This window comes from Schistocerca cancellata, chromosome 1 (assembly GCF_023864275.1).
Source record: "Schistocerca cancellata isolate TAMUIC-IGC-003103 chromosome 1, iqSchCanc2.1, whole genome shotgun sequence".
Lineage (NCBI taxonomy): Eukaryota > Metazoa > Arthropoda > Insecta > Orthoptera > Acrididae > Schistocerca > Schistocerca cancellata.
This window is the reverse complement of record NC_064626.1, coordinates 352,220,173-352,247,314: the sequence shown is the minus strand read 5'-3', so window position 1 is coordinate 352,247,314 and position 27,142 is coordinate 352,220,173. Positions and strand designations below refer to the sequence as shown.

The 27,142-nt window shown below is 42.7% G+C and overlaps 1 protein-coding gene across 1 annotated transcript in view; it reads left to right on the top strand.

The window, feature by feature from the left end:
• Positions 1 to 25,424, top strand: part of LOC126161476 (uncharacterized) — a 43,505-nt gene extending 18,081 nt beyond the window's left edge. Inside the window, exon 2 of the mRNA XM_049917331.1 lies at positions 25,059 to 25,424. Within this exon, the coding sequence (XP_049773288.1) occupies positions 25,059 to 25,235 (177 nt within the window). The 3' untranslated portion in view covers positions 25,236 to 25,424. The remainder of the gene's footprint in view (positions 1 to 25,058) is intronic.
• Positions 25,425 to 27,142: the final 1,718 nt, after the last annotated feature.

Here is a 27,142-nt window from a genome sequence, read left to right as displayed (position 1 = left end):
GGTCAAAAATTCCGTGATGGAAGTAGGAGTGTGACATGGAGCGTTGTCATGATGCAGCATCCACTTGTCTCAATCGATTCACCTTTTTCCTGAGCATTCCAAGGATATCTTTGCAAAACCCTTGACTGGAATTTGTCCTTGAGGAAAAATTATCTATGCACACACCACTTCTGTCAAAAATTGTTTGATCTTTGGCTTGTTCCTTCGAGCTCCTTTCGAACGAGGAGATGCAGCTTTGTCTCAGGATCGAGGATTCACCATCTGTGGTCACACGACTGAACCATTCGTGGTCATTGGCAGTTCTCTCAAGAAGGTCAACACACACGTTTCTTCGATTGTCCTTCCGGTGAGTTGTGAGTTTTTTCCGCACCATTTTGCCTACCTGGTCACCCATCATTCTTATTATTAAACTTCGGTCTGATATCACAAGAGGAAGCACGCGTTCGACGTTTTCGTCGGTTTTTGAAGATCTCTCTGAGCGAGGTTCATCTTCAACGTGGTCTCGGCCTTCCAAAAATGATTTTTCCTAGCAAAAAACTTGTGCTCTTAATAAGGAACGTTCCCCCATACGCCTGTTTTCAACTTTAAAAAGGTCACACACGCTGTTTCCCCAAGTTTAACACAAAACGTGATCGCACAACATTGCTCTAAATTCCACTGTTCCATTTTCGTAATACGCAGCAAAAACATAACTTCACTGATGGCGCCCTCAAAAATCACCTGATGGCTGTATTGAGTTGAAATTCAGACTCCCTTTCTGGAAGGGATGAACACACCGGTCTACACAAGCAAGACAACGACGCGTTCCACACAGCTCGCAGTTTTATCAGTCTCAATACTTTTCTAACACATCTCGTCCTATGGTCTTCTCCCATAATTTGGCGTTTGATGGAGTGAGCCGTTGCTGAAAAACTGAAAACGTCAGGTGATAACAGTTCGTCTGTTGTGGCATTTCATGAACTCTATTTGCAACAACAGATGCTTCGCCCACATCATCAGTATTCAATGGGTTTTATTTCGAAGATACTGATTTCACATTGCAAAAGTGTAGTATATAATAAGTAAGAAAACCATTTTGCATTTTACTCAAAAATACTTTCAAACATACTAAAACAAAAATTGGTAATCGATTTCGCTGTGAAAACCGCTTAACTTCAAATATTCTTTCTTCCAAAACATTAAAATACGAAATGAAACTACTATCTGTTTGAATACGACAAAGGTTGCTTCAGTAAGCAGCATAACAATGAAAAGACACTAACAACAGCACTTTCAAGCAACAATCGAAGCTGTGACAACTGACCACGACCGTCAAGCGATCTGAACATCGGGCGTGCGGTTAAGGAGCAGAGCCACTTTTATCTTGGACATAGAGCTGCACGTTTAGAAGAGATCAATACCCAGCGGTTGAAAACTGCTGTCGTGACAGCTGTATTACCCCACTTAGCAGCCACCGGTATCCATATGAAGTGTTTTACAAGGCATGCCCTACGTGCAAATATGTCTGGGGAATGTAGGTTAGTTGAACTTATGATCGTTGACAGCATTATGGTCGGTCATATTAGAGTTGCATTGAGTAATTTTTAGGATGAATTTAACTAAAAGAAATTTGCGAGTGCTGCAGATATTCTACGGAAACATTAAGGTACTGAAGTGCAAAGTGTACGCACTAGATATAAATCTTGACTAATATACTTCATTTTTCGGAACGTCGTGTATGAAATAAAAAGATAGCGAGACACTTTCTGCGGGTACGTGAAAGCCATCTGACGCAGCTGTGACGACTCTGGACTCGATTTAGAGAGGACGGCAGTTCAAGTGTCTTTTTCAGACTTCCAGATTCAGATTTTTGCATGGTTTCCTTAAAAAGTTGAAGACAAATATCTGGACAACTTCTCTGGGAAGCAAAGAGACCTTTTCCTATCCTGTCCTTCCCAAATTTAAGATTGTGTAACGTCTAATGACATCGTCCACATTAAATCGTACTTATTATTGTGCGTTTGGTGCTATGCGGCTTGGAGAAATTGCAGCTGTCACATAAAAATAATTGAGTTTTTCACGTAAGCTGCTTTTTGATAGTAGTTTACTTTATCGGACTTGTTTCGGGCAAGAAGACAAATACTTCTTATAGTATGTTATTTATAGTATATAATGAAGTAGACAGGGGCTGCAAGGCCCCGGTGCCGGACAGATCCATATACTGCTAAAATGGCAGAACATTTACACTAAGCTATAACCTACCCAATGTGCTGAGGTGCCGTTGTCCGTCACGTGCTCGAAACACACCGAGCTAGGTGGCGCAGTGGTTAGCTCACTGGACTCACATTCGGGAGGACTACGGTTCAAACCTGCGTCCGGCCATACTGATTTAGGTTTTCTGTGATTTCCTTAAATCGCTTCAGGCAAATTCCGGGATGGTTCCTTTGAACGGGCACAGCCGACTTCCTTCTGCATCCTTCCCTAATCCGGTGGGATCGATGACCTCCATGTTTGGTCCCCTCCTCCAAATCACTCAACCAACCAACTCGAAATACGGCGGCAGCGGATGGGTATGGTAAGAGGTCACTGTTTCAGAGGCCGGTTGGTAGTTTAGCTGATTCGCCAGCACTGGGGGTGCGCAACTGTCCGCGATGTAGCAAGTGTCGGGCCGGCTGCTGTTGCAATGACTTTCTGACTTCGTTAGCCGTCGCGGTCATTTGCGGCCACTGTGGCGCTGCTACTGTGTTCCGTGGCAGCGCCCAAAGTTTATTGGCGGCCCCACAGTATTGTTTTGGTTTTCTGTATCATCATTATGTGGCTTGCCTTATATGTACTACTTTTTAGCGTATCTTTCATTGTAATCATATAATAATACGATTATGTGATGTATACGCGAATATATGTGCAATCAGAATAAGAAATTTTTATGAGAATATGCAGCTGTCAGTGGCGACAGCTGTGCGTGCAAAGATCATCATTTTTTTCTTCTAGCTCGTATTATCTCGATATTTACATGAACAGCAACTGGTACAGACAAGTGCATTTTCTCGTAAAAATTTCTTACGAAACATCGCATTGGCATACGCTAAAAAAGAGTACACACGAGACCTATTCGGAAAGTAAGACCCAATCGTCGTGAAACGAAAACCACAAGAAAAATCAAAAGTATTTTATTTGCAACAGTTAGCTACAACTTGCAGCTACTTCTCTAGATAGTCGCCACTCCGACTGCAACATTTGTCGTAGCATTGTACCAGCTTTCCAATAGTCTTGTGTTTCCTGCTGCCGAGTACTGTGCACCTGTCTGGTTGGAAAGTGTGCATGTGAAGAAGGTAGACACAAAACTGAACAACATATTGCGCTGTATTACTGGTTCCATCAAATCAACCCCATGCCACTGGTTAACTGTACTGAGTCACATCCCTCCACCTCACTTAAGGCAGAAACAAGCTCTACTGAGGGAGGCCAAGAAAATCTCTGCATCACCCTCTCTACCAGGAATTGTGTCATACGCCACAGCAGCGGTTTCGATCAAGAAGACCAGCAAGTGTTACTGCAGGACAACTCATCGCGGATGGTTTTGATCTAAATGAAAGCTGGAAGCATGAATGGTCAACAAAAACATTGGGAACAAGAGTCCATGACCTTGATCCCACAAAGAAGCCAAAAGGTTTTGACCTACCGAGGAACCTCTGGTGCCGCCTCAACAGGTTAAGGACTGGACATGATTGTTGTAGCTACTTCAGGTACAAATGGGGCTGGATCAGTTCACCAGTGTGTGAATGTAATCGAGAAGAGCAGACAATTGAACATCTAGTCCAATGCTGTCCACTTCATTCATACCGTGGAACTCCCGACGACTTGTTCACTCTCACACCCAGCTTAATTAATTAGTTTAAAAACACGGACACGGTTTAATCTTGTCTTATATCAGCTGTATATTATATAAAATCACCATTCGATTAAATAAATAAATAAATAAATAAAATAGCCTCATCATACAAGGCAGCCGCCCGTCCTTTCTGCCAATTCTTTACGCTAATCTGCAGCTTTTTTTCTGTGCTAAAATGTTGTCTTCATAGCCAGCGGTTCGTGTAAGCAGAGAACAAAATCAGAGTCAGCCATATCCGGGCTGTATTGAGGGTGATCAAACACTTCCCATGGGAAACGCTGGGGGGAGCGTCCTCGTTGCTCCTGCAGTGTGCGGCCGAGAACTGTCATGAGAAAGGAAATGCTTAACAGTTACGTTGTTTCGGGTTGCCTGAAATCAAGTGGTATCTCTCACAGACTTTCATACTCGGCGGGAGACACCATTTTATAGGCGTCTTTACGTGCTCTTTATGTGATGAGAACTGAAAAGAGCAACGTGACGCGATCGGCGGACATGCTAGACACACTGCCCGCACATCTATGCAAAGCTTCATCGAATTTTCACTGAGCCTTCACCTTACTTTTCGAATAGCCCTCGTAAAAGACAAGTCAGGTTTTGATAATATAGGAAACCACATACTCGTAAAACGATATATTGTAAACAACATATTATAAGAAGTAAACCTGACCGTATACCTGCGCACGTTAGCACCCCGCTTTCGGGATTCGGGGAAGCGCCCCGGTCACGGATCGAATCCACCCGACAATTTAAGATGACGGCCTGAGGGTCTTAGGAGGCTTCCGGCATCCGACAAGGTGAATAACACGCTTCTGCCCACGTCTCATCTGATTCACACGATTCGAAGCATCTGGAAAACGTACTTACACTTTCACATGGGATAACACAGTAAGGGTACACAAAGTCCGTCCGGAGAGGGGGGGGGGAGAGGGGGTTGCGACAGGAACGACAGCCAGCCATCAATGTCAAAGACAATCAACAAGTCGAGCCCGTGAAGATACAGGAGTCAGGCCAGGAAAAAGGATTTTTATCTTCCATAATATAGACACCGTTGATGAAGTTTTGTAGAAAACTGGCCTGGCAATACTTTGGGTGTGTGAAATACAGTTTAATTCTTACTGTAAAGTGAAAACAGCAACCAAGTACTGTTAATAATGCTGGTCAGTAAGCCTGAAAACAGAAGTGTACCGATTTTACTCGTGGAATACCAAGAGTAGAATTAGTAGTTGAGTTATTGGTTGAGGGGAGTTATAGTAGCAGAAAGTAGTAGTGCTAGAAAGTAGTTTTTTTGCCTTTTTGTTTCCTTGTTGCAGTATTAGATTTATTACCTACTATTGTTGTCATATTGGGATCTTTCTGCATTGGTACTTACAAACAATTCCAAAAAGATCCTAATATTATAACAATACTACCTAAAAATCTAATACTGCAACATAGGAGTACCATATACAAATACTTTTTTTTCGTCTTCCTCCAAAAGTCATTCATTTTCTTAGACTAAAATCTTTTCCTATCATTTGATTATTTCATATCAGTTGTTTTTCTGTTTGCTTTAGCTTTCTGAAAACTTTGTATTTCTTGACATCCAGTCTGAATTTGTCTCCGTCGAATAAGGTTTCCTGCACTTCATATAAGTCCTTTTTCGTCTTGCCTTCCCTCCCATTTTCTTTATCTATTTTCCTGTTTTGGAAGAATGCGTCGATCTTCTATGTTAATACACTCCTGGAAATGGAAAAAAGAACACATTGACACCGGTGTGTCAGACCCACCATACTTGCTCCGGATACTGCGAGAGGGCTGTACAAGCAATGATCACACGCACGGCACAGCGGACACACCAGGAACCGCGGTGTTGGCCGTCGAATGGCGCTAGCTGCGCAGCATTTGTGCACCGCCGCCGTCAGTGTCAGCCAGTTTGCCGTGGCATACGGAGCTCCATCGCAGTCTTTAACACTGGTAGCATGCCGCGACAGCGTGGACGTGAACCGTATGTGCAGTTGACGGACTTTGAGCGAGGAAGTATAGTGGGCATGCGGGAAGCCGGGTGGACGTACCGCCGAATTGCTCAACACGTGGGGCGTGAGGTCTCCACAGTACATCGATGTTGTCGCCAGTGGTCGGCGGAAGGTGCACGTGCCCGTCGACCTGGGACCGGACCGCAGCGACGCACGGATGCACGCCAAGACCGTAGGATCCTACGCAGTGCCGTAGGGGACCTCACCGCCACTTCCCAGCAAATTAGGGACACTGTTGCTCCTGGGGTATCGGCAAGGACCATTCGCAACCGTCTCCATGAAGCTGAGCTACGGTCCCGCACACCGTTAGGCCGTCTTCCGCTCACGCCCCAACATCGTGCAGCCCGCCTCCAGTGGTGTCGCGACAGGCGTGAATGGAGGGACGAATGGAGACGTGTCGTCTTCAGCGATGAGAGTCGCTTCTGCCTTGGTGCCAATGATGGTCGTATGCGTGTTTGGCGCCGTGCAGGTGAGCGCCACAATCAGGACTGCATACGACCGAGGCACACAGGGCCAACACCCGGCATCATGGTGTGGGGAGCGATCTCCTACACTGGCCGTACACCACTGGTGATCGTCGAGGGGACACTGAATAGTGCACGGTATATCCAAACCGTCATCGAACCCATCGTTCTACCATTCCTAGACCGGCAAGGGAACTTGCTGTTCCAACAGGACAATGCACGTCCGCATGTATCCCGTGCCACCCAACGTGCTCTAGAAGGTGTAAGTCAACTACCCTGGCCAGCAAGATCTCCGGATCTGTCCCCCATTGAGCATGTTTGGGACTGGATGAAGCGTCGTCTCACGCGGTCTGCACGTCCAGCACGAACGCTGGTCCAACTGAGGCGCCAGGTGGAAATGGCATGGCAAGCCGTTCCACAGGACTACATCCAGCATCTCTACGATCGTCTCCATGGGAGAATAGCAGCCTGCATTGCTGCGAAAGGTGGATATACACTGTACTAGTGCCGACATTGTGCATGCTCTGTTGCCTGTGTCTATGTGCCTGTGGTTCTATCAGTGTGATCATGTGATGTATCTGACCCCAGGAATGTGTCAATAAAGTTTCCCCTTCCTGGGACAATGAATTCACGGTGTTCTTATTTCAATTTCCAGGAGTGTATTTCTTCCTTCATTCTCTCTAGATGTCTATGGAGTATAACACGTCTTTTCCTGATCTCGTCTGTTTTTTTAGGGCAGAATGAGTATATTTTCTTATTTGATCTCAAATCCCAGTTGCCATGTTTTTTCTTGATTGGATCTAATATTTTTCGCGCGAGACTTCTTTCTGTCTTTTCCAAATCCGTATAAAAACAGTCCTTCCGATCCACAGAGGACTTCTGGTTACACACAGTATTATAATGCCTTAATTTAACTTCTTTAGAAAAATGTTTTTTTTATTGTATGGATTTCTCACGTTCATGTACGCTCTTTTCAATTTTTTCAGTTCTGATTTTAATTGCTTCTGTTTCTCCTGTTATGTTCATATTCTCACCCAAATATTTAAAGTTTTCCGCTTTCTTGATGTTGCCATAGTTGGTTTTTAAAATTCTTGGTGAGTTACTTTCATTGATCATGTGTTCTGTCTTTTAAAACGATATTTCTAGAGCTATCTTCTAAGCTGTTTACTTCAGAAGTTCTAGTTTTCTCTTTTTATTCTCTGGGGTTCCACATATTATTACGATATCGTCGAAAAAGTCCAAACGATTTGATGTTTCTGTAGACTACACAAGTTCATATAGTTATTAACTTTTTTTCCTTCCTCTATTTTTTATTCTCTTATAATTTTTCCATCACACAGTTGAAGTATGATGATGACAAGCCGTTTCCTTGTCTGACTCCTGATACTATTAAGTCATGATTACTATGTTGTTCTTGGGAAGTTTCGACAATGTGTTCTCCAGATATTTCCATAAGTTTCCTACTTTGTCTCGATTTTTCCTGTTGTCTGTAGAAATGTTTGTGAGGCATGTTCTGAAAGTAAGTGTAGTAATTTTTTATATTTCTTTAGAAAAAATATATTTGAAAAAAAAATAAACAGAAAACTGTCGATATGTTGATACACTTGTTGACGTTTTTTTTCTCATAATCGCCATCCCGTTCCATGTATGTGGTGAGCCGTGGCACAAGCTCCTTCACGCCTTGGTAGAAGAACTCTCCTGCCTCCTCTTTTCCCCACTTTAGAGCCTCTTTCTGCACCTGCTCGTGGACTGAAAATTTAATTCCACTCATGTGTGCCTGCAGGGAGGTGAAAAATGAAAATCTAACAGGTGCCAAGTCAGGGGAATACAGGGGTTTGTTCATATCATCCCAACCAAACGAGTGCAGGAGCACCTTGGTGGCTGAGGCTGTGTGAGGACGGACATTGTCGTGCGACAAGCACACTCCGCTTGTCAGCATTCCCCTCCTTTCGTTTTGAATGCTTTTTTTTTTTTTAAAAAAAAGACTCTCTATATCATTTTGCACTGACGTCTCTCTCTGAGGCAGAAATTGTAGTTTTGAATTATTTGGGAGATGAGGAATTGGTGTGACGCCACCATGACGATTGTCTTTTTGTCTAAGGCGTGTAACGTGCCATCCACGTTTCATCTCGAGTAACAACACAGCTTGAAAAATCCTTGCCTTACAGTTTAGATCGCTCAAGAAACTCGCGGACTCTACTGATTGGATTTTTCGTGAGCTGCTCTGCCAGTTGTTTTGGGACACATATTGCGCAAAGTTCCATCGCTTCTGTGAGTGTCTCGTGTAAGAGATTTCTGGAGAGATGCGGAATCATCACAGAAATTTCATACACTGTCAATTGGCAGTCTTCACGAACAGTTTCTTCGACTTTTTGGACCAATTCATCTGTCAAAATGGTAAGTCTTCCACTCCCCTGTGCGCCATGAACATTTATTCACTGAGCCTCTGCTAAATTCCCTGTACCACTTAAAAACACCCGTTCTATTCATAACACCTTCACCGTAAACCGTTTTGATTGACGAAAGATTTCTGTAAATGTTATTCCTTTCACGAGTAGGAAGCGGATCACAGAACGTAGCTCGCACTTGGTGTGATTTATTACCGACATCTTTCACACAACTGAACACTACAACGAGAGTTTACATATTACCATGTTCTTCTGCTGTATTTATTTCTATATCGTATGGTTTTTAAGCACAACAGTAAATATAATGTAATTTACAAACATTTAAATTTTAATATAAGCAACTGCATCATTCGTTGCGTTGCTCTGGTCAAGGGTCCGCTCACTACTGTTCATCGCTGTCAACACTCAAAAAATAAAAACCCACAGCCCGTTATGGTAACAGTACACTTACTTTCTGAACTTGCCTTGTGTTCTGTACACCTTTTATTATACGCAGTAATGTTAGTTGTACGACCATTGTTAACTTTCAAGGTGAAACGTCCCCTTAGAACAATTATACAGGTCTGTGCTTAAACTGACACACAATATTTTTAGCGCAACGCAATCTGACTATCAAAAATCCCTACAAAAGAATGGCCCTGACTAACATTAACCTATACCTTTCACAAATCACTTACCTCACAAAAATCTTCATTACTCGAACTACTGCAATACGGCGAGCGCCACTACTGGCAGCTAAATAAAAGATTCAAACTACGGAAGGCACTAACTACTGATAGGCATAGTTAGCAAATGAAAGATTTTAATAGAGAACAAACAATGTATTTACCTTAATAGTCATCAAAAGTCATAATATATACAGCAGTTCATGACATCCAGTATTGCAAATTTCAAAACTCCGCCATCTCTCTCCTCACATCCACCACTGCTGGCGGCTCACCTCCAACTGCGCAACGCTACGCGCTGTTCACATCCAGCTGCCGCTGCCAAACACTACAATGGCAGACAACAATGCAAACTAGCCACAGACTGCACACAGCACGGACAGTGATTTTCATATACAGTCTACGTGGCGTTACCAATATAAAAACCTGAACAGCCTACTTACATAGCCCCCATGCTCCCCACAAAAAATTTTACAAATTGTTTTGGGCAGTGGCCAATAATGATTTGATAAAATTTTTCATAATTAAAATAACAAAGATATCAAATGCACACACTTATTGATACAATGTTGGTCAAAAGCTAAAATTTTCTCACAGTCCATAAAGATAGTCTTGATCATTCATCATAATAGTAATTACAGTTTTTTTTCACAATGTCTCATTTGCAAAATAAATTGCACACAGAAGTAGTGGATTTCCATGCAGTCTTGAAGAAGTAGTGTTGTCCTTCCAACGGAAAGACAGTGCTGACTCTTGACATGCTGACAGGTAATGGGCCACAACAGAGCAAACCCACAGCAGAGTCATTCGAAGTTTTGAAGAATATTGGTAGGTAGGTCATCACAGAGTAGACCCACTGTAGTCCTGGTAGAGATTATGCTATTGGTGGGCCACCAGAGCTGAGACCCACTGGAGTCCTTGTAGAAATAATGATATCGGTGAGTCATCAAAGATGCAGACCCACTGTAGTCCATGTAGAGATGGCCAGCAGCCATCTGCTGCGACTGTGCAGGTGCACAATCACCATCAAAGAGTCTTGCAGAGAAGATAGCAAGTCCATAAACCACCACTTGTGCACGCACAAAGTTTTCGGAATTTTCCTTAGAAGTCTTGCAGACAATATAGCAAGTCCATAAACCACCACTTGCACACTCATGAAGTTTTTGGAATTGTCCTTAGAACCAGCAATGCTGTTATCCAGTCCCTTGCTGAATTAGTAACACATGTGCAAACACTAACAGTCCCAACTTCTCACATATTGTACATTACTATGACCAATAGAAATGTGTGCAGTGAAATGAATGCTTACAAGTTACTTAATTTGATGAATTGGTGTCAATTACAATATTATAACATGAGAATACAATTACAAAGGTACAAAATACATCATTAAAAACATAACAATACAGATAACATTTGTAGTAATACAGGCTTTACAAAAGAATAGAAGTAACATATACATCAGTGTTAGAGGAATTATGACATGAGTACATACATAAAAGATCAGAATAACTTGCAAAACATCAACTTCACACATGAGCATTAAAACAAAACAGAATAAATAAAGTCTAAACATCTTTACAAAGAAAATAACATATTATCAGAAAAATTCTACAACATAGCTCTCATCAGCTAAACACAGAAATGCAGGAAAAACACAAATACACAAGGGTACACAAACATATAGAGGGATGACACAAAGGGGAAAGGGCAGGGTTTGTTTTCAGTGTAACATTTGGTACTGCAGTCCAACCCAAAACTTCATTCCATAGATCTTTCGTCTTATTTCAATATTTGCTCCAGCCAAAAAAAATCCTATCCAAGCATGCTTTCTGTATTTTTCTCGTATAACCTATCAGTGCATTTCTTCAAATTCATCGCAACTCATTCTCTTATAGGCTACCCCCTCTTAAGCTAACTTAAATCTACTGAGCTCAGATGCTAAACTAAGGGACGAGGCAATGCAGCATCACAAAACAATTAACACGAACAGCAATGACAAAAAAATTCAAATTGGCAAAGTAAGCAACAATATTACAACTAATATAAGGCAATGAGCAGCAAACAAGAAAAATAAATCAGTAGTAAACTGGCTTAGCAGAGTAACACAAAGTCAAATTCAGTAACACTATGCCTGGCAAACAGCAGTAACTTATACATAAACATGACAAAGCTCAAGCAGAAAAAATATTACAGTAAAAATGGCCTTGTTTAATACCTATGTCACATCTTAACACTAGAGTGATGCATCACAATTTATTCTACAAAAGAAATTACCAATTACTTGAAAAGAAAATTCTGTATGCAATTCCTGTGAAGGGAAATGTGTTTTTGTGCTCCTTCGTTTTTTTTAAGTACATCAAAGTTATTCTTTACTGGGTCTGTAGGCATAAAATATCTATATTAGTACATCTATTAAATTTTATTTTAACCAATGCTGCTGCAGCTAGAAACTTGATATTAAACAAAATGAGTAAATAAATACATAAAGCAAGCCATATGGCATTTCTCTCAATTAGAAAGACAGTAGTCATAATCAGGTGTATAGACATAAAAATATTTCTCGTCATTTCATTAGGCATTGCAGTAAATATCATCAATTAAGAGCTCCACAGTGTTATCATGTTTTCAAGTTTGAGGGTGTCATATTTACGATGCTTTCTACAAAGGAATGTCAATAGTGAGGATAATGGCCTCCCTTTGTTTTTCTACCTGTGCCTCTGGAAAGGCACACCCTAATGGCTTTTTCTCCAGGTGTCTGACACAGCTGGGTGCCCACGACGCATTACGTGCAGGTGGTCACTTAACTTTCTTACGGAAATATTTACGACAGTAGTTTCCGCTACAGTGACAGTCTCATAAAAATATTTCACAGGTCAAGAATTTGCGTTACAAATCTGTAGAAACAAAATCCTATAAATATAACAGTGTCCAAAAAATTTTCGCCGCCATTGTGATACATTCACACATTTACACACATTCCATAACTCTTAAAGTACGATTCTTGGTTTCCAACAACCTTTTTCACAAACCAGAGTCCCTAAACACTACTCATTATTCATTACCTTATTCGTCGACACTTCTTCAATATTTCATCATAACAGATAATCAAATAACTCATATAGCATCAGCTTATTGATCATAAACATACCGCAACAGCATAATACACATAGTCATCATAATAACAACATCATAACACCTCAGTCAACTCTCACAATCGTCGTAGCTTCCTCCAATAATTAACAAAAAATTCTCTGCTCATGTCAAAAGTGTCATCTGCCTCAAACGTACTTTAAAAATCGTGATCCCATACCAAATATATCATTCAAAGCTCTCATAGTACCACAATGGTTCCGAAAAAATATGAATGTTCACAAAGTACAGACAAAATACAATTTCGTAAGTGTGAAGTTATCCAACGGTGTAATTACGTAAACATCTGTCACTGCCATAGTAAAAAAGTTTGCCTCTCTCAGTTAAATGATCAGATAGCTATGTAATTTATGTGTTAGAGGAATATGGTACCGATGTGTAAAGTTGTATAAGCAAATACCATATTAGCTAGGGCTCCTTGTGCTTGCCAAACACATTATACACAAAGTAAGCGTGTACCCCCCTGAGGATTCCATTGTTGCATGTTAACAGATTCTAAGTCTGACAATGCATACTAGAAATGTGAAGTGAAAAATTTTATGGCAAAGACTAAGTTATAAAGCAGATTATCTTTCAATAAACGGTTTCACATGTGAAATGTGGAGTAAACCTTTACTCTTCCTAGTACACAGTGTTTCAACTTCAATGCAATTATCATGTGGTATACGTCGGATTCTGTAAGGTCCATTGTAAACTAGAAAGAATTTGTGACTCAAGTGTTTCTTCTTATGTGACAATGAATGAGCTTTAATGAGAACTTTCTGACCAATATATAATTTCTTTGCATTTGCTTTACCGTGTAGTTTTCTTCTTTTGTCTGCTGCAGATTTTATATTTTTAAGAGCCAAATCAATTATGTCTTTGTGTCGAAGTTTACGTGTATTTGGGAAAGGTACAAGCTCTCTGATTCTGTTCGGTGGTTCTACATTCTTCAGTACAAGAGTAGGTGGTAAAGCAGTGGAGTCATGAGGCATTTCATTCAGCACGTTTTGAAATAAGTGTAAATATCTGTCCCATTGCTGATGCTTTCTGTGACAATAAAGTCTGCAAAGCTTATTGATTTCTTTCATAATCTGTTCGGAGGGGTTACATTGTGGTGAGTACAATGAAATAAAAACAGGTTTGATTTTATGATTCCGAAGCATGCGTGACCAAACAGCAGATCTGAATTGCGGTCCGTTATCTGAAATGTGGCCAAATTCACGTAAGAAATTTTTAACAAAGGCGTTGGATACAGACCGTTCAGTGACTTTACGTAACGGAGTGAAAGAAACCAATTTTGAAGTAAGTTCAACTGTGACTAGAACATACAAAAATCCATTCGATGTTCTGACAAGAGGTCCCAAGAGATCAACAGCAGCAAATTCTTTTAATTTAGAAGGAATGATAGGAAACAACGGAGCACGATGTGAGATAGTAGATGGTTTCGCTTATTGACAAAGTTTACAAATAGACAAGACTCTTCGAATTCTCTTTTCCATATTGTTAAAATAACAAGTCGTTCGAAGAATATGATAACATTTTCGTGGACCAAAATGTGCGTAGCTGAAATGAATGTACCAAATGAGCTTATTAACAAAATCGTCTGGAATGCAAAGTACCCATAGCTTGTCATCACCAGTGCAGACTTTCTGAATGTAAAGAATACTGAAATTTTTTTCGAGGTTGCCTTCTGTGTTACTTTTCTCAAGCCCAGCCGGTGCGCGTGACAGCGCGTCCGCAACAATGTTCTCCTTGCCGGGAATGTAGACTATTGTGAAGCGGAATTCTTGCAGAAACAATGCCCAACGTTTTAACCTGTCATGATTTAATTTTGAAGACATAAGAAATTGTAATGCACGATGATCAGTGTATACTTTTACGTGCTTACCAGAAAGAAAGAAACGGAATTTGTTAAATGCCCAAACGATAGCTAAAGCTTCTAATTCAGCAACGGAATAATTTTTTTCAGATTTTGTTAGCACTCAGCTAGCAAAAGCAATGGTTTTCTGAACAGTAGTATCATTTTCTGTGGCTTCTTGAAATAAATGGGCACCAAGACCGACTTTAGAAGAATCCGTGCTAAGGCAGAAATCTTGTGACAGATCTGGATGAGCTAGTATTGGCGCGTGAAGTAACGCTTCTTTCAAAGAATTGAATTCCAACTGTGATTGTTCGTCCCAGTTCCAAATAGTATTTTTTCCAGTGAGAGAACAAAGTTTTGGTGTAACTAGAATTTGCATATTCAGAAAACGACGGTAAAAATTTACGAGACCTAGAAAACTGCGGACTTGTCTTTTTGTGGATGGAACTGGAATGGCTCTGATTGCTTCTAACTTTTCAGGATCCAGCTGAATGCCTTCAGAAGAAATAATATGTCCCAAAAACCTCACCTTTGACCTACCGAATTCACACTTTTCCAAGTTAACTGTAATTCCAGATTCTGCAAAAATACGTGACAAACTGTTGAGGATGCGATTATGTTGTTCCCATGAAGCTTCTGCTATTAGAATATCGTCCACATATAAGGTGATGTGACGTTTTAAGAACTCAGGTAATATGGAATTTAGCCCACGAATGAATGCTGCTGAAGAAATGTTCAAACCAAAAGGAAGTTTCCGAAACTGATAACAAACGCCGAAACAAAGGAAAGCTGTGTATTTTCTACATTCAGGATAAAATTCGATCTGATAGAAGCTGGATCTGAGATCAATGGAAGACAACACTTTTACACCATTAAAATTTTGAAGAAGTTCTTCCATCGTCTGTGGCCTATCTGTTTCAGGAATGATGATAGTATTGATTTGTCTCGAATCTAAGACAAGCCTGATCGATCCATTTTTCTTCTCAACAACATGTAATGGATTGTTGTATGAGCTTACTGCAGGCTCAATAATGCCCTCATCAAGCATAGATTGTATTTCTGTTCTAACACAGTCCCTATAATGTGCTGGAATTACATATGGTCTAACACAAAATTTAGTATGCTCACGAACCGAAATTGGTATTGAAATCCCTTGATTGTTCCTGTTTTGTGAGTAAAAACTGTGGAATGTGCTTGTAAAATCTCAAAAAGGTCCTGCCTATCAGTGTCATTACAATTCTCAATTGTTTGAATTTTATTCTGAATTAACTCATTAGTTTCAAATATGCCGTCGATATCATCCCTGTCAGTACTTGCAGAGTGATTGTTAGTGTCTAGTTCCGTAGAAAATTCCGAACTGTTGTCTAACAGAAGGTAAAGCCGATTAATTTCCTCGTCATGGTTTGAGAGCCTGTCTTCAAATTTCAAAGCTATTGACTTACCTTCTTTCTCTAAACTTATTTCAGCATCGTGAAAGTTTAAGATTGCTTTGTATTCATTCAAAAAGTCTATTCCCAGTATAATTTCCGTCGACAATAATGGAACAATAAGAAAGTTCATAGAGAAGCTGTGGCTTTGACAAAAGAATTCTAAGTTGGTTTGTTGGCGTACATCTACACTTTATCCAATGATTGCACCTTGTAATTTAATCTTACGTAACGGAAGTGTGGGGCAATCGTTCGATTTGTTGCATTTGCTAAAAGCTGTTTCACTAATTACTGAAATGGGACTGCCAGAGTCAAGTACTGCCGTAAATTTTACGTCATTTACAGTAATGTGAATCACAGGATATGCAATGTTGTCAAGTTTTACGTTGTGTTCCTGGAGTAAGATGTCCCTAATGTCTTCCATTTTTACATAATTACTAGCAACGGCAGGTGCGTCGTCAGTTTTGTAAGTACGTTTTGTGGCTGCCAGCGGTGTGAGTCATTGCCTATTGTCTCTTTGTTGGCGCGCGTCGTTATTGGGATTTGGAGACCTAACTTCTACACATTCACCGTGACGAGAGGGCCCTGCCCTGTTTAAATCCCGCCAGTTCTGATGCAATTCAGGTCTGTCGTTACGATCATATCGTCTGTCGTCATGTCGGTAGATTCCATAGTTTCTTTCTTGTCGGTCACACGGTGGAGAATTTCTCCCTGAGTCGTAACTGCACGCTGGACCGTTGTGTCTAAAGTTATTCTGTCTCCCTTGATAATAATTATTTTGGTTCCCATATTGTCTGTTTCTCTGATTGTCTCTGTGATAGTCATTACCGCAGAGAGGTGATCTTTCCCTGTAATTATTACTACTCTGCCAACGGTTGTCATATGGGTGGTGTCTGTTTTGGTCACGATTTACGTTGTAAGAATAGCCTTGTCGTGTCCATTTATTATTTCTGTCATCGCGGAATTGTGACAGATGTGACCTGTAATTGTTGTGCTCCTGTTTTCGCGTTCCGCGATTGTCAGTCTCAATTTCCAGTTCTTGTAACAGTCCCTGAAAAGCTTCGATGTCGTCTTTGCAACGTCCTGCTAAAATAATATGTCGTAAATGTTCAGGCAGTTTGATTAAGCAAATGCGGATGAGTTCTGAGGGGCTGTATGAGTTTGAAAGATACTGATTCTTATGCAACATGTCTTCGAAATATTTCATAAGACTGGAAAATTCAGATTGTTCGAAACGTTTCATCATTATGATGCTATGTTTTACTCGGTCTTGTGTAGCTCGAGACCAATACGCTGAGAGGAAGGCATGATAAAATTCTCCTACACTAGGACAATCGTGAATGACCGATCGCATTCTTACAGCTGGTTCATTTTCCAAGTAGCCACACATAAATTCTAACCTGTGCTCCAATGACCAGTTGGGAGGAAAACAATGAGAAAATTGATGAAGCCATGCTTGTGGATGAATGTCGTTGCCAGAATTCTTAAATGTTTTGAATTTACGTGTAGTAATGAACAGCTTATAGTTGAAATCATCATGTCGGCGAGTCGCACATCGCTCATTGTTACTTCGTTTCGGCGGTTCCATCTCAAAATCCAATGCGCCTTGCCAATTTCTTTCATAATTTCCGAAGTGTCCTGTGTTATTATTTTGTGGTTGTTCCGTATTTCTATGTCCCTCTTCCCGTACTGGAGCGCGAGTGTCCTCTGAAATATGTAATTCTTGTATTACCTGTGTCAACTGATCTTGTACTTCCCGGATTTCTTTTTTGTACTGTGTATTGATTTGATTTTGATTTTGTTTGAATTTTCTAATTTGTTCATACTCTTCTGTGTCAGTGAAGGCTACAGGTCTTGTGTCATTCAGATCATCATCTACATTTGTAGATAAGTTAGTGACCTGATCCGAAAGTTCGGCTACTTTCTCCGATAGTGAACACATTTCCTCAGTGTGTTTTTCTGAACCAAGTTTCAGAGTGTCCATTTGTGTTGAAATCGAATCTACTGTGTCCTTTAAGTTTTCCTGAGTTTTTGTAAGTTGCGTAACCGAATCGGTAGATGCAACTGAGTCAATTTTAGCCCACAAGGTCTCATGATTTTCATGAACAATGGTTTGCAGTTCTTTTATGGCTGCTTCGTGATTCTGTAATGCATTTTCATGCCGCGAAAAAATAGGTTGAAAATGCTCACAAATTTGTGTTTTTGCGTCATTACAGACTTTTTGACATTTCGATTCAATGTTATGTAACTCAGTAGTTAAATCTTCACGTGTTTGTTCAAGTGTGGTGTCTAACTTTTGAAGATTTTGTTCCATTGTGTCTAACTTTTTAAGATTTTGTTCCACTGTGTCTAACTTTTTAAGATTTTGCTCCACTGTGTCTAACTTTTGCTGTGTTTGTCTCTGGTGTTGTTCCATTGTGTCTAACATTTGAGGATTTGGTTCCATTGTGTCTAACTTTTGAAGCTTTTGTCCCATTTGTTGCATTAATTGTAATAACAATGCACTGGTGTCTGAAATATGTTCCTCAGTGCTTTTCGGCAGTGAATTTGCACCGGCAACATTCACATTTTGACAAGCGGATAATGTGTCTCGACTCATTTGAGAAAACGGTGAGAACGCAAAACCTAAATCTACAGTACTTGCAAGATTGTGTCCTGTCATTTAGGGTTCCTGAGGCGAGCTGTTGCCGACCGATCGATCGATAATGCTTCCTTGTTCACTACCTGTATCACTGTTTACACCATTATTTGCCGCCCGCTCCATTTCCCTATGCACAATTACCAAGTTACTACTTCGAATGTCTGTTAATTCACTACACAGTGGTGCTGATAAGCTACGCTCGTCGTCACTATTATTTCTCAGTTTACTTTGAAGCCTAGTGTTACGTTTTTCACACGCCATTATTGTCACAATATTTCACACGATAACACAGTAAAGCACAATTTGAAGAGCAAAAATAGGGGAACACATTAACATACCACTGAAAATAATATCTAGTTAATTGCAAGCGCAGCTGCGAAATACTTGGTGCAAATCTACATGCATGCCACAACTGTTTTACTGTACAAGAATGAAAAGCTACAACTACAAAGGAAATTCTCTCTACAATTACGCGCTAGCAATAAACAATAGCTACACTAATTACACAAACTACAAGAAAAAATCAGAAGATTCCAATGAGGTATCCTCGACTAAGGGTCGACATATGAAACGTCCCCTTAGAACAATTATACAGGACTGTGCTTAAACTGACACACAATATTTTTAGCGCAACGCAATCTGACTATCAAAAATCCCTACAAAAGAATGGCCCTGACTAACATTAAACTATACCTTTCACAAATCACTTACCTCACAAAAATCTTCATTACTCGAACTACTGCAATACGGCGAGCGCCACTACTGCCAGCTAAATAAAAGATTCAAACTACTTTAGGCACTAACTACTGACAGGCATAGTTATCAAATGAAAGATTTTGATAGAGAACAAACAATGTATTTACCTTAATAGCCATCAAAAGTCATAATATATACAGCAGTTCATGACATCCAGTATTGCAAATTTCAAAACTCCGCCATCTCTCTCCTCACATCCACCACTGCTGGCGGCTCATCTCCAACTGCGCAACGCTACGCGCTGTTCACATCCAGCTGCCCGCTGCCAAACACTACAATGGCAGACAACAATGCAAACTAGCCACAGACTGCACACAGCACAGACAGTGATTTTCATATACAGTCTACGTGGCGTTACCAATATAAAAACCTGAACAGCCTACTTACAAAGGTAAAAGGTCGTAATTTATTCACTGTATTTATTTATATATCGTATGGTTTTTAAGCACAACAGTAAATGTAATACAGGCAATAACACATGTAATTTACAAAAAAACATCTAAATTTTAATATAATCAACTACCAGTACATCATTCGTTGCGATCAGGAAACCGTCGGAAGTACCACGATAGTATCACGATAGGCCCTGTTGCAACTATTTAACGAACGGTTTGCCTGACTGCTCCGAAATCGCAATTTGCAGTTGGAGCCTTACATCATGTATGAAGAGAGTCCATGTTTCGACCATGATTGGTGCGTATTCTGTTAAACATCGTGCACGTTGTGCGCGGTTGGTCATAGGGAGGAGGTTTCTTTCTTATTCAGGGTAAGTTTTGAAAATGTGGAGGGCAAGCCTTCGTCATGTTTCGTTCCCATGAACCTTCTAGATCGAACTAAGAAATGTGCAGCTCAATGGCTATTTTCATGGATGGTTATCTACACGCTTCAAAAAAATATCTGCATCATCCCGGTTCCCAGAACTCCTGGAGATAGACGTTGACTGCGGATATTGTGTCACGGACACAGTCACTTTGACTGTTCAGAGATGTCACTAAATCCGCCCAAAGACGTAAACACCGATGCAGCCCCTATTGGACGGAGGGGGTCCAACAGCCGACCAGTTCCACTCATTCCACCAAGAAGGAGGTACACGGCTCGTGTTGTCTGAAGTTCAACCATGCCTAGACGGTCAATACCGCAGTTTCATCGCGTTTGCATTGTTACTGTGCGCCAGGAAGGGCTCTCAACAAGGGAAGCGTCCAGGAGTCTCGGAGTGAGCCAAAGCGATGTTGTTCTGACATGGAGGAGATACAGAGAGACAGGAACTGTCGATGACATGTCTCCCTCAGGCCACCCAAGGGCTACTACTGCAGTGGATAACCGCTACTTACGGATTATGGCTCGGTGAAAACCTGACAGCAACGCCACCATGTTCAATAATGCTTTTCGAGCAGCCACAGGACGTCGTGTTACGACTCAAACTGTGCGCAACAGGCTGCTTGATGTGCAACTTCACTCCCGACGTCTATGGCGAGGTCCATCTTTGCAACGACGACACATGCAGCCCGGTACAGATGGATCCGACAACATGCCGAATGGACCGTTCAGGATTGGCATCATCTTCTCTTCATCGATGAGTGTCGCATATTCCTTCAACCAGACAATCGTCGGAGACGTGTTTAGAGGCAACCCGGTCAGGCTGAACGCCTTAGACACACTGTCCAGCGAGTGCAGCAAGGCGGAGGTTCCCTGCCGTTTTGGGGTGACATTATGGGGGCCGACGTACGCCGCTGGCGGTCATGGAAGTTGCCGTAACTGCTGTACTATTCGTGAATGCCATCCTCCGACCATATCGGCAGCGTATTGGCGAGGCGTTCGTTTTCATGGACGACAATTCGAGCCCCCATAATTCACTTCTTGTGAATGCCTTCCTTCAGGATAACGACATCGCTCAACTAGAATGGCCAGCATATTCTCCAGACATGAACCCTATCGAACATGCCTGGGATAGATTGAAAGGGGCTGTGTATGGACGACGTGACCCACCAACCACTCTGAGGGATCTACGCTGAATCGCCGTTGAGGAGTGGCACAATCTGGACCATCAGTGCCTGGAACTCGTGGATAGTATGCCACGACGAATACAGACATACATCAATGCAAGAGGACGTGCTACTGGGTACTAGACGTACCGGTGTGTACAGAAATCTGAACCACCACCTCTGAAGGTCTCGCTGTGTGGTCGTACAACTTGCAATGTGTGGTTTTCATGAGCTATGAAAAGGGTGGAAAAGATGTTTATGTTGATCTCTAATCCAGTTTTCTGTACAAGTTCCAGAACTCTCAGAACCGAGGTGTGGCAAAATTGTTTTTGATGTGTGTATATCGAAGTTTTCTTTCAAGGATAACCTCATCTTGATTGACAGAAAGTTGCGGGTTGCCTTGTACGTGTTTAAATTCGCGGAGCAGAGTTGCTGTTTGTCGAAGTGGGGGCGGAATGTGGGTCAATATGGACAGCCATTCGACGGGGACTGATCTTATTGCACCACTACTGATTCTCATTGTGTTGTTCAGCTGTGCGTCGAGAGTTTGTGTGTATGCTCGCGCTATTGAGCCATGCAAGAACACCATATTCCGCAGCAGAGTACATTAGCACAAGTACTGGAGTGCACAGAGTTTGAGCAGCGAAGTCTCAGGGTGTTTCGCTGGGCTTATGCAGGGTGTTGTTCCTAGTTCGTATCTTCGCAATGTTTTTTTCCAGATGATTGTTGTAGGAGAATGTCTTGTCGAATGTAAACGCTAGATATTTTGGGTGCTGATAGTGTCAATAGTCTGTCACCAAAATAGGCCTGGATCTGTCTACTCGCCACTCTGTTCTACAAATGAGAGTAAGCCGTCTCTGTCTTGCTGGGGTTTTGTTTCAGTCTCCCTCTTCGAAAGTATCACTAGATCAGATGTTAAAATGGCTTACATTTCTCCAAAGCTGTGAAGAATTAATAAGTAGATAATGATTTTAAAAAGTCACTTGACTGCTTAAGTATAATTGGAACTGAGAATTTAAAGAAAGTGCTGAGTTATTTGTGTGTTGCTTACATCGAAAATCTTGCCTCTTTTTACACTGCTTCCGAAGTAGTTCGTATTTGCCGAATAATAAGCTATGGTTACACTCCTGGAAATGGAAAAAAGAACACATTGACACCGGTGTGTCAGACCCACCATACTTGCTCCGGACACTGCGAGAGGGCTGTACAAGCAATGATCACACGCACGGCACAGCGGACACACCAGGAACCGCGGTGTTGGCCGTCGAATGGCGCTAGCTGCGCAGCATTTGTGCACCGCCGCCGTCAGTGTCAGCCAGTTTGCCGTGGCATACGGAGCTCCATCGCAGTCTTTAACACTGGTAGCATGCCGCGACAGCGTGGACGTGAACCGTATGTGCAGTTGACGGACTTTGAGCGAGGGCGTATAGTGGGCATGCGGGAGGCCGGGTGGACGTACCGCCGAATTGCTCCACACGTGGGGCGTGAGGTCTCCACAGTACATCGATGTTGTCGCCAGTGGTCGGCGGAAGGTGCACGTGCCCGTCGACCTGGGACCGGACCGCAGCGACGCACGGATGCACGCCAAGACCGTAGGATCCTACGCAGTGCCGTAGGGGACCGCACCGCCACTTCCCAGCAAATTAGGGACACTGTTGCTCCTGGGGTATCGACGAGGACCATTCGCAACCGTCTCCATGAAGCTGGGCTACGGTCCCGCACACCGTTAGGCCGTCTTCCGCTCACGCCCCAACATCGTGCAGCCCGCCTCCAGTGGTGTCGCGACAGGCGTGAATGGAGGGACGAATGGAGACGTGTCGTCTTCAGTGATGAGAGTCGCTTCTGCCTTGGTGCCAATGATGGTCGTATGCGTGTTTGGCGCCGTGCAGGTGAGCGCCACAATCAGGACTGCATACGACCGAGGCACACACGGCCAACACCCGGCATCATGGTGTGGGGAGCGATCTCCTACACTGGCCGTACACCACTGGTGATCGTCGAGGGGACACTGAATAGTGCACGGTACATCCAAACCGTCATCGAACCCATCGTTCTACCATTCCTAGACCGGCAAGGGAACTTGCTGTTCCAACAGGACAATGCACGTCCGCATGTATCCCGTGCCACCCAACGTGCTCTAGAAGGTGTAAGTCAACTACCCTGGCCAGCAAGATCTCCGGATCTGTCCCCCATTGAGCATGTTTGGGACTGGATGAAGCGTCGTCTCACGCGGTCTGCACGTCCAGCACGAACGCTGGTCCAACTGAGGCGCCAGGTGGAAATGGCATGGCAAGCCGTTCCACAGGACTACATCCAGCATCTCTACGATCGTCTCCATGGGAGAATAGCAGCCTGCATTGCTGCGAAAGGTGGATATACACTGTACTAGTGCCGACATTGTGCATGCTCTGTTGCCTGTGTCTATGTGCCTGTGGTTCTGTCAGTGTGATCATGTGATGTATCTGACCCCAGGAATGTGTCAATAAAGTTTCCCCTTCCTGAGACAATGAATTCACGGTGTTCTTATTTCAATTTCCAGGAGTGTATATTGCTGTTTGCACAAAATGTTTCCGTTGAATGTTTAAACGTCCCTCGTACAACAGCACTGCTGACCAACATACTACTCCCCTAATACGACTGAGATGACAAAAGTCATGGGATACATCCTAAAATCGTGTCGGACCTCATTTTTCCCAGGCGTAGTGCAGCAGCTTGAAGTGGCATGAACTCAACAAGTCGGTGGAAGTCCCCTGCAGATAAATTGAGCCATGCAGCTTCTATAGCTGTACATAACTGCGAAATTCTTGCCGGTTCAGAATTTTCTACAAGAACTAACCTCTCGATTACGTCCCATAAATGTCCATGGGATTCATGTATGGCGATCAGGGTGGTCAAATCATTCATATCGCATCGTCCAGAATGTTCTTCAAACCAATCACGAACAATTGTGGCTCGGTGACAAGGCACCTTGTCATACAGAAAAATTCCATCGTTGTTTGGAAACATGGAGTCCAAGAAGCGCTGCAAATTGACTCCAAAAAGCCAAACATAACTATTCCCAGTCAACGGTCTGTTCATCTGGACCAGAGTTTCCAGTACATTCCATACAAACACGGCTCACACCATTATGGATCCACTATTACCCTGCACAGCGCCTTGTTGACAACTTGTGTCCATTGGCTTCGTGGGGTGAGCTTCACACTAGAAACCTACCATCAGCTCTTACCAACTGAAATCTGGACTCATCTGACCAGGCCACGTTTTTCCAGCCGTTTAGGGTGCACGAGCTCAGGAGAGGCGCTCCAGGCGATGTCGTGCTGTTAGCAAAGGCCCTAGTGTCGGTCGTCTTCTGCTATAGTCCATTTACGCCTGATTTCGCTGGACTGTCTAAACGGATACGTTCGTCGCACTTTCCACATTGATTTCTGCGGTTGTTTCATGTAGTGTAGCATTAATCATTCTACGCAAACGTCGTTGCTCTCGCTCGTTAGTTGAAGGCCGTCGGCCACCGCGTTGTCCGTGGTGAGAGATAATGCCTGAAATGTGGTATTCTCGACACACTGTAGACACTGTGGATCTCGGAATATCGAATTTCCTAACGATTTCCGAAATGGAGTGTTCCAAGCGTTCAGCTTCAACTACCATTCCACGTTCAGAGTCAGTTAATTCTCGTCACATCGGAAATCTTTTCACATGAATCATTGCAGTGCAAATGACAGCTCCGCGAATGAATTGCCCTTTCATCCCTCGTGCATGCGATACTACCGCCATGTGTATATGTGCATATCGCTATCCCACGACTTTTGCCACCTCAGTGTATTTACCTCTTCTTGCAGGTGGCGTCAACGGAGAAACGTGGGTTGGGGTCTGCCACAACGGAAGAAGCCTTCGGCCTGCCGCATTGGGAAGACCTGCTGCGCAACTTCATCATCGCTCCCGACGTACCGTGCGGTTTTGGCCAGCTGGGGAACGCGGGCGACCTGTGTCGCGAACCAGACGGTGAACAACACTGACTGCTCGGACCAGCTAAGCGAGGGGGTGACGTCGGCCTGCAGCGCTCTCTACGACGCACTGTTTGAAGATATTTGGGTGTGCTGGCTGTTGCCTTTCTACCACGGGACGATGACTTAATGCCATCTCAGGAACTTTACTAGTGGCAACTATTTATTTACAGCTGGTACAAAATAGATACGTGTTTCAAAGTTTTAAAGTTTTACTGATCTTCAAAGTAATCACCAGCATTGTGTATAACCCTTTGCCGGCGATGTGGAAGTCGTAGGATACTCTTAGCAGTGCCACTTGGTTGACAGTTCGACCGGCGCGGTCTATTGCCCGACGAATTTGTAGCAGTTCTGAAGCAAATACCGTGAAGTGTTTCCTTCATTTAAGAAATCGAGCTGAACTCACGAAGGCTTAAGTCAGCACAAACGAATCAGTAACAGCTTGCACTGTACGTGCTGCAGCATTGTCCTGGAAAATGATGGTCAGGTCCTTCAGAAAGCGCCATTACTTGTGTCTCTAAGCTGGTCGTAGGTTGTGTTCCAAAAATTAACAGCATAGAGACACTTCCTACAGGACCTGACCATCATTTTGCAGGACAATGCTCAATCACATACAGTGCAGGCTGTTACTGATTTGCTTGACTGATGGGGCTGCTAAGTGCAATACCACCTACTGCACTCCCCTGACTTAAGCCATCGTAATTTCAACTCGATTTCTAAACTGAAGGAAACACTTCACGGCATTCGCTTCAGAACTGTTACAAATTCGTCGGACACTAGCCGCGCCGCTCGAACTGTCAACACAACTGGCACTGCTAAGAGTGTCCTACGACTTCCACATCGCGGGCAGTGGGTTACACACAATGCTGGTGACTACTTTGAAGGTCAGTAAAACTTTGAATCACGTATCTGTTTTGTACGATCTGTAAATAAATAGTTGCCACTATTAAAGTACCAACCCTCGTGCAGTGTGGCCGTAGTACCTCACATGCCAAGACATATTGCTCGACAAAGCGACACGAAACCATTCCATAACGAGAATTAACTTGGTCACATGGAGCACAACTGCGTTCCGTGTCAAAGTAGCGCGTTGTTACCTCGCAACGAGCACAAAAAACGATCGATATTAACAATTTACTAACGATGAGAAGGAGCAGAGAGTGACAGTACTGATGTAAAAGGAGACAGTATGTTCAAGTTGAGTAAGCGAATTATCTGTAAACTATATTGGGAGGGAATAATGCTGAGTGGATTGTGGATTCAACTATGTATAAGCAAAGTGCGCACAATAAATACGAGGGGTGTTCAGTTAAGTTATGCAATTCTTTTTTCTGTAGGCATTTTGGTTTTATTCATGATTCGAGTATACCACTTTTTTGACTACAAAACCCTGTTTTTCAACACAGTCTCTGTGAAATGCGATGGCCTGACACCACCTTACTGGGAGGGCCTGTATGATACTACTCTGCTGGTCGGCGTCGGAGCCAACGTCTTGCTGCATCAGTAACCTTCTCACATTTCGTGTAGGGTTCATGAGGAAGAACGGTTCAATTAAGTTTTGTGAGCTCGTCTCTGGTTCGCAGACTCTTGTGAGATCTTGCGTTATCATGGAGAAGGAGAAGTTCGTTTGCACTTTCGCGGCGAGGAACACGCTGAAGTTGTTTCTTCAATTTTCTGATGGTACCACAGTACTCTGCCGCGTTGATCATTGCATCATGGGAGAGGACATAAAACAGATCAAGCCCTTCAGAGTACCAGAAGAGCGTCGCCATAACTTTACTGGCTGAGGGTGTGGTTTTGAACTGTTTCTTCGGACGAGAGTAGAGATGGGCAAACTCGTTCATCCTTGTGAACTAGTTCACTGGTGATCGCTCTTTTTTGGGAATCGTTCATTTTAACTCGTTCACCGTTCATTTGTG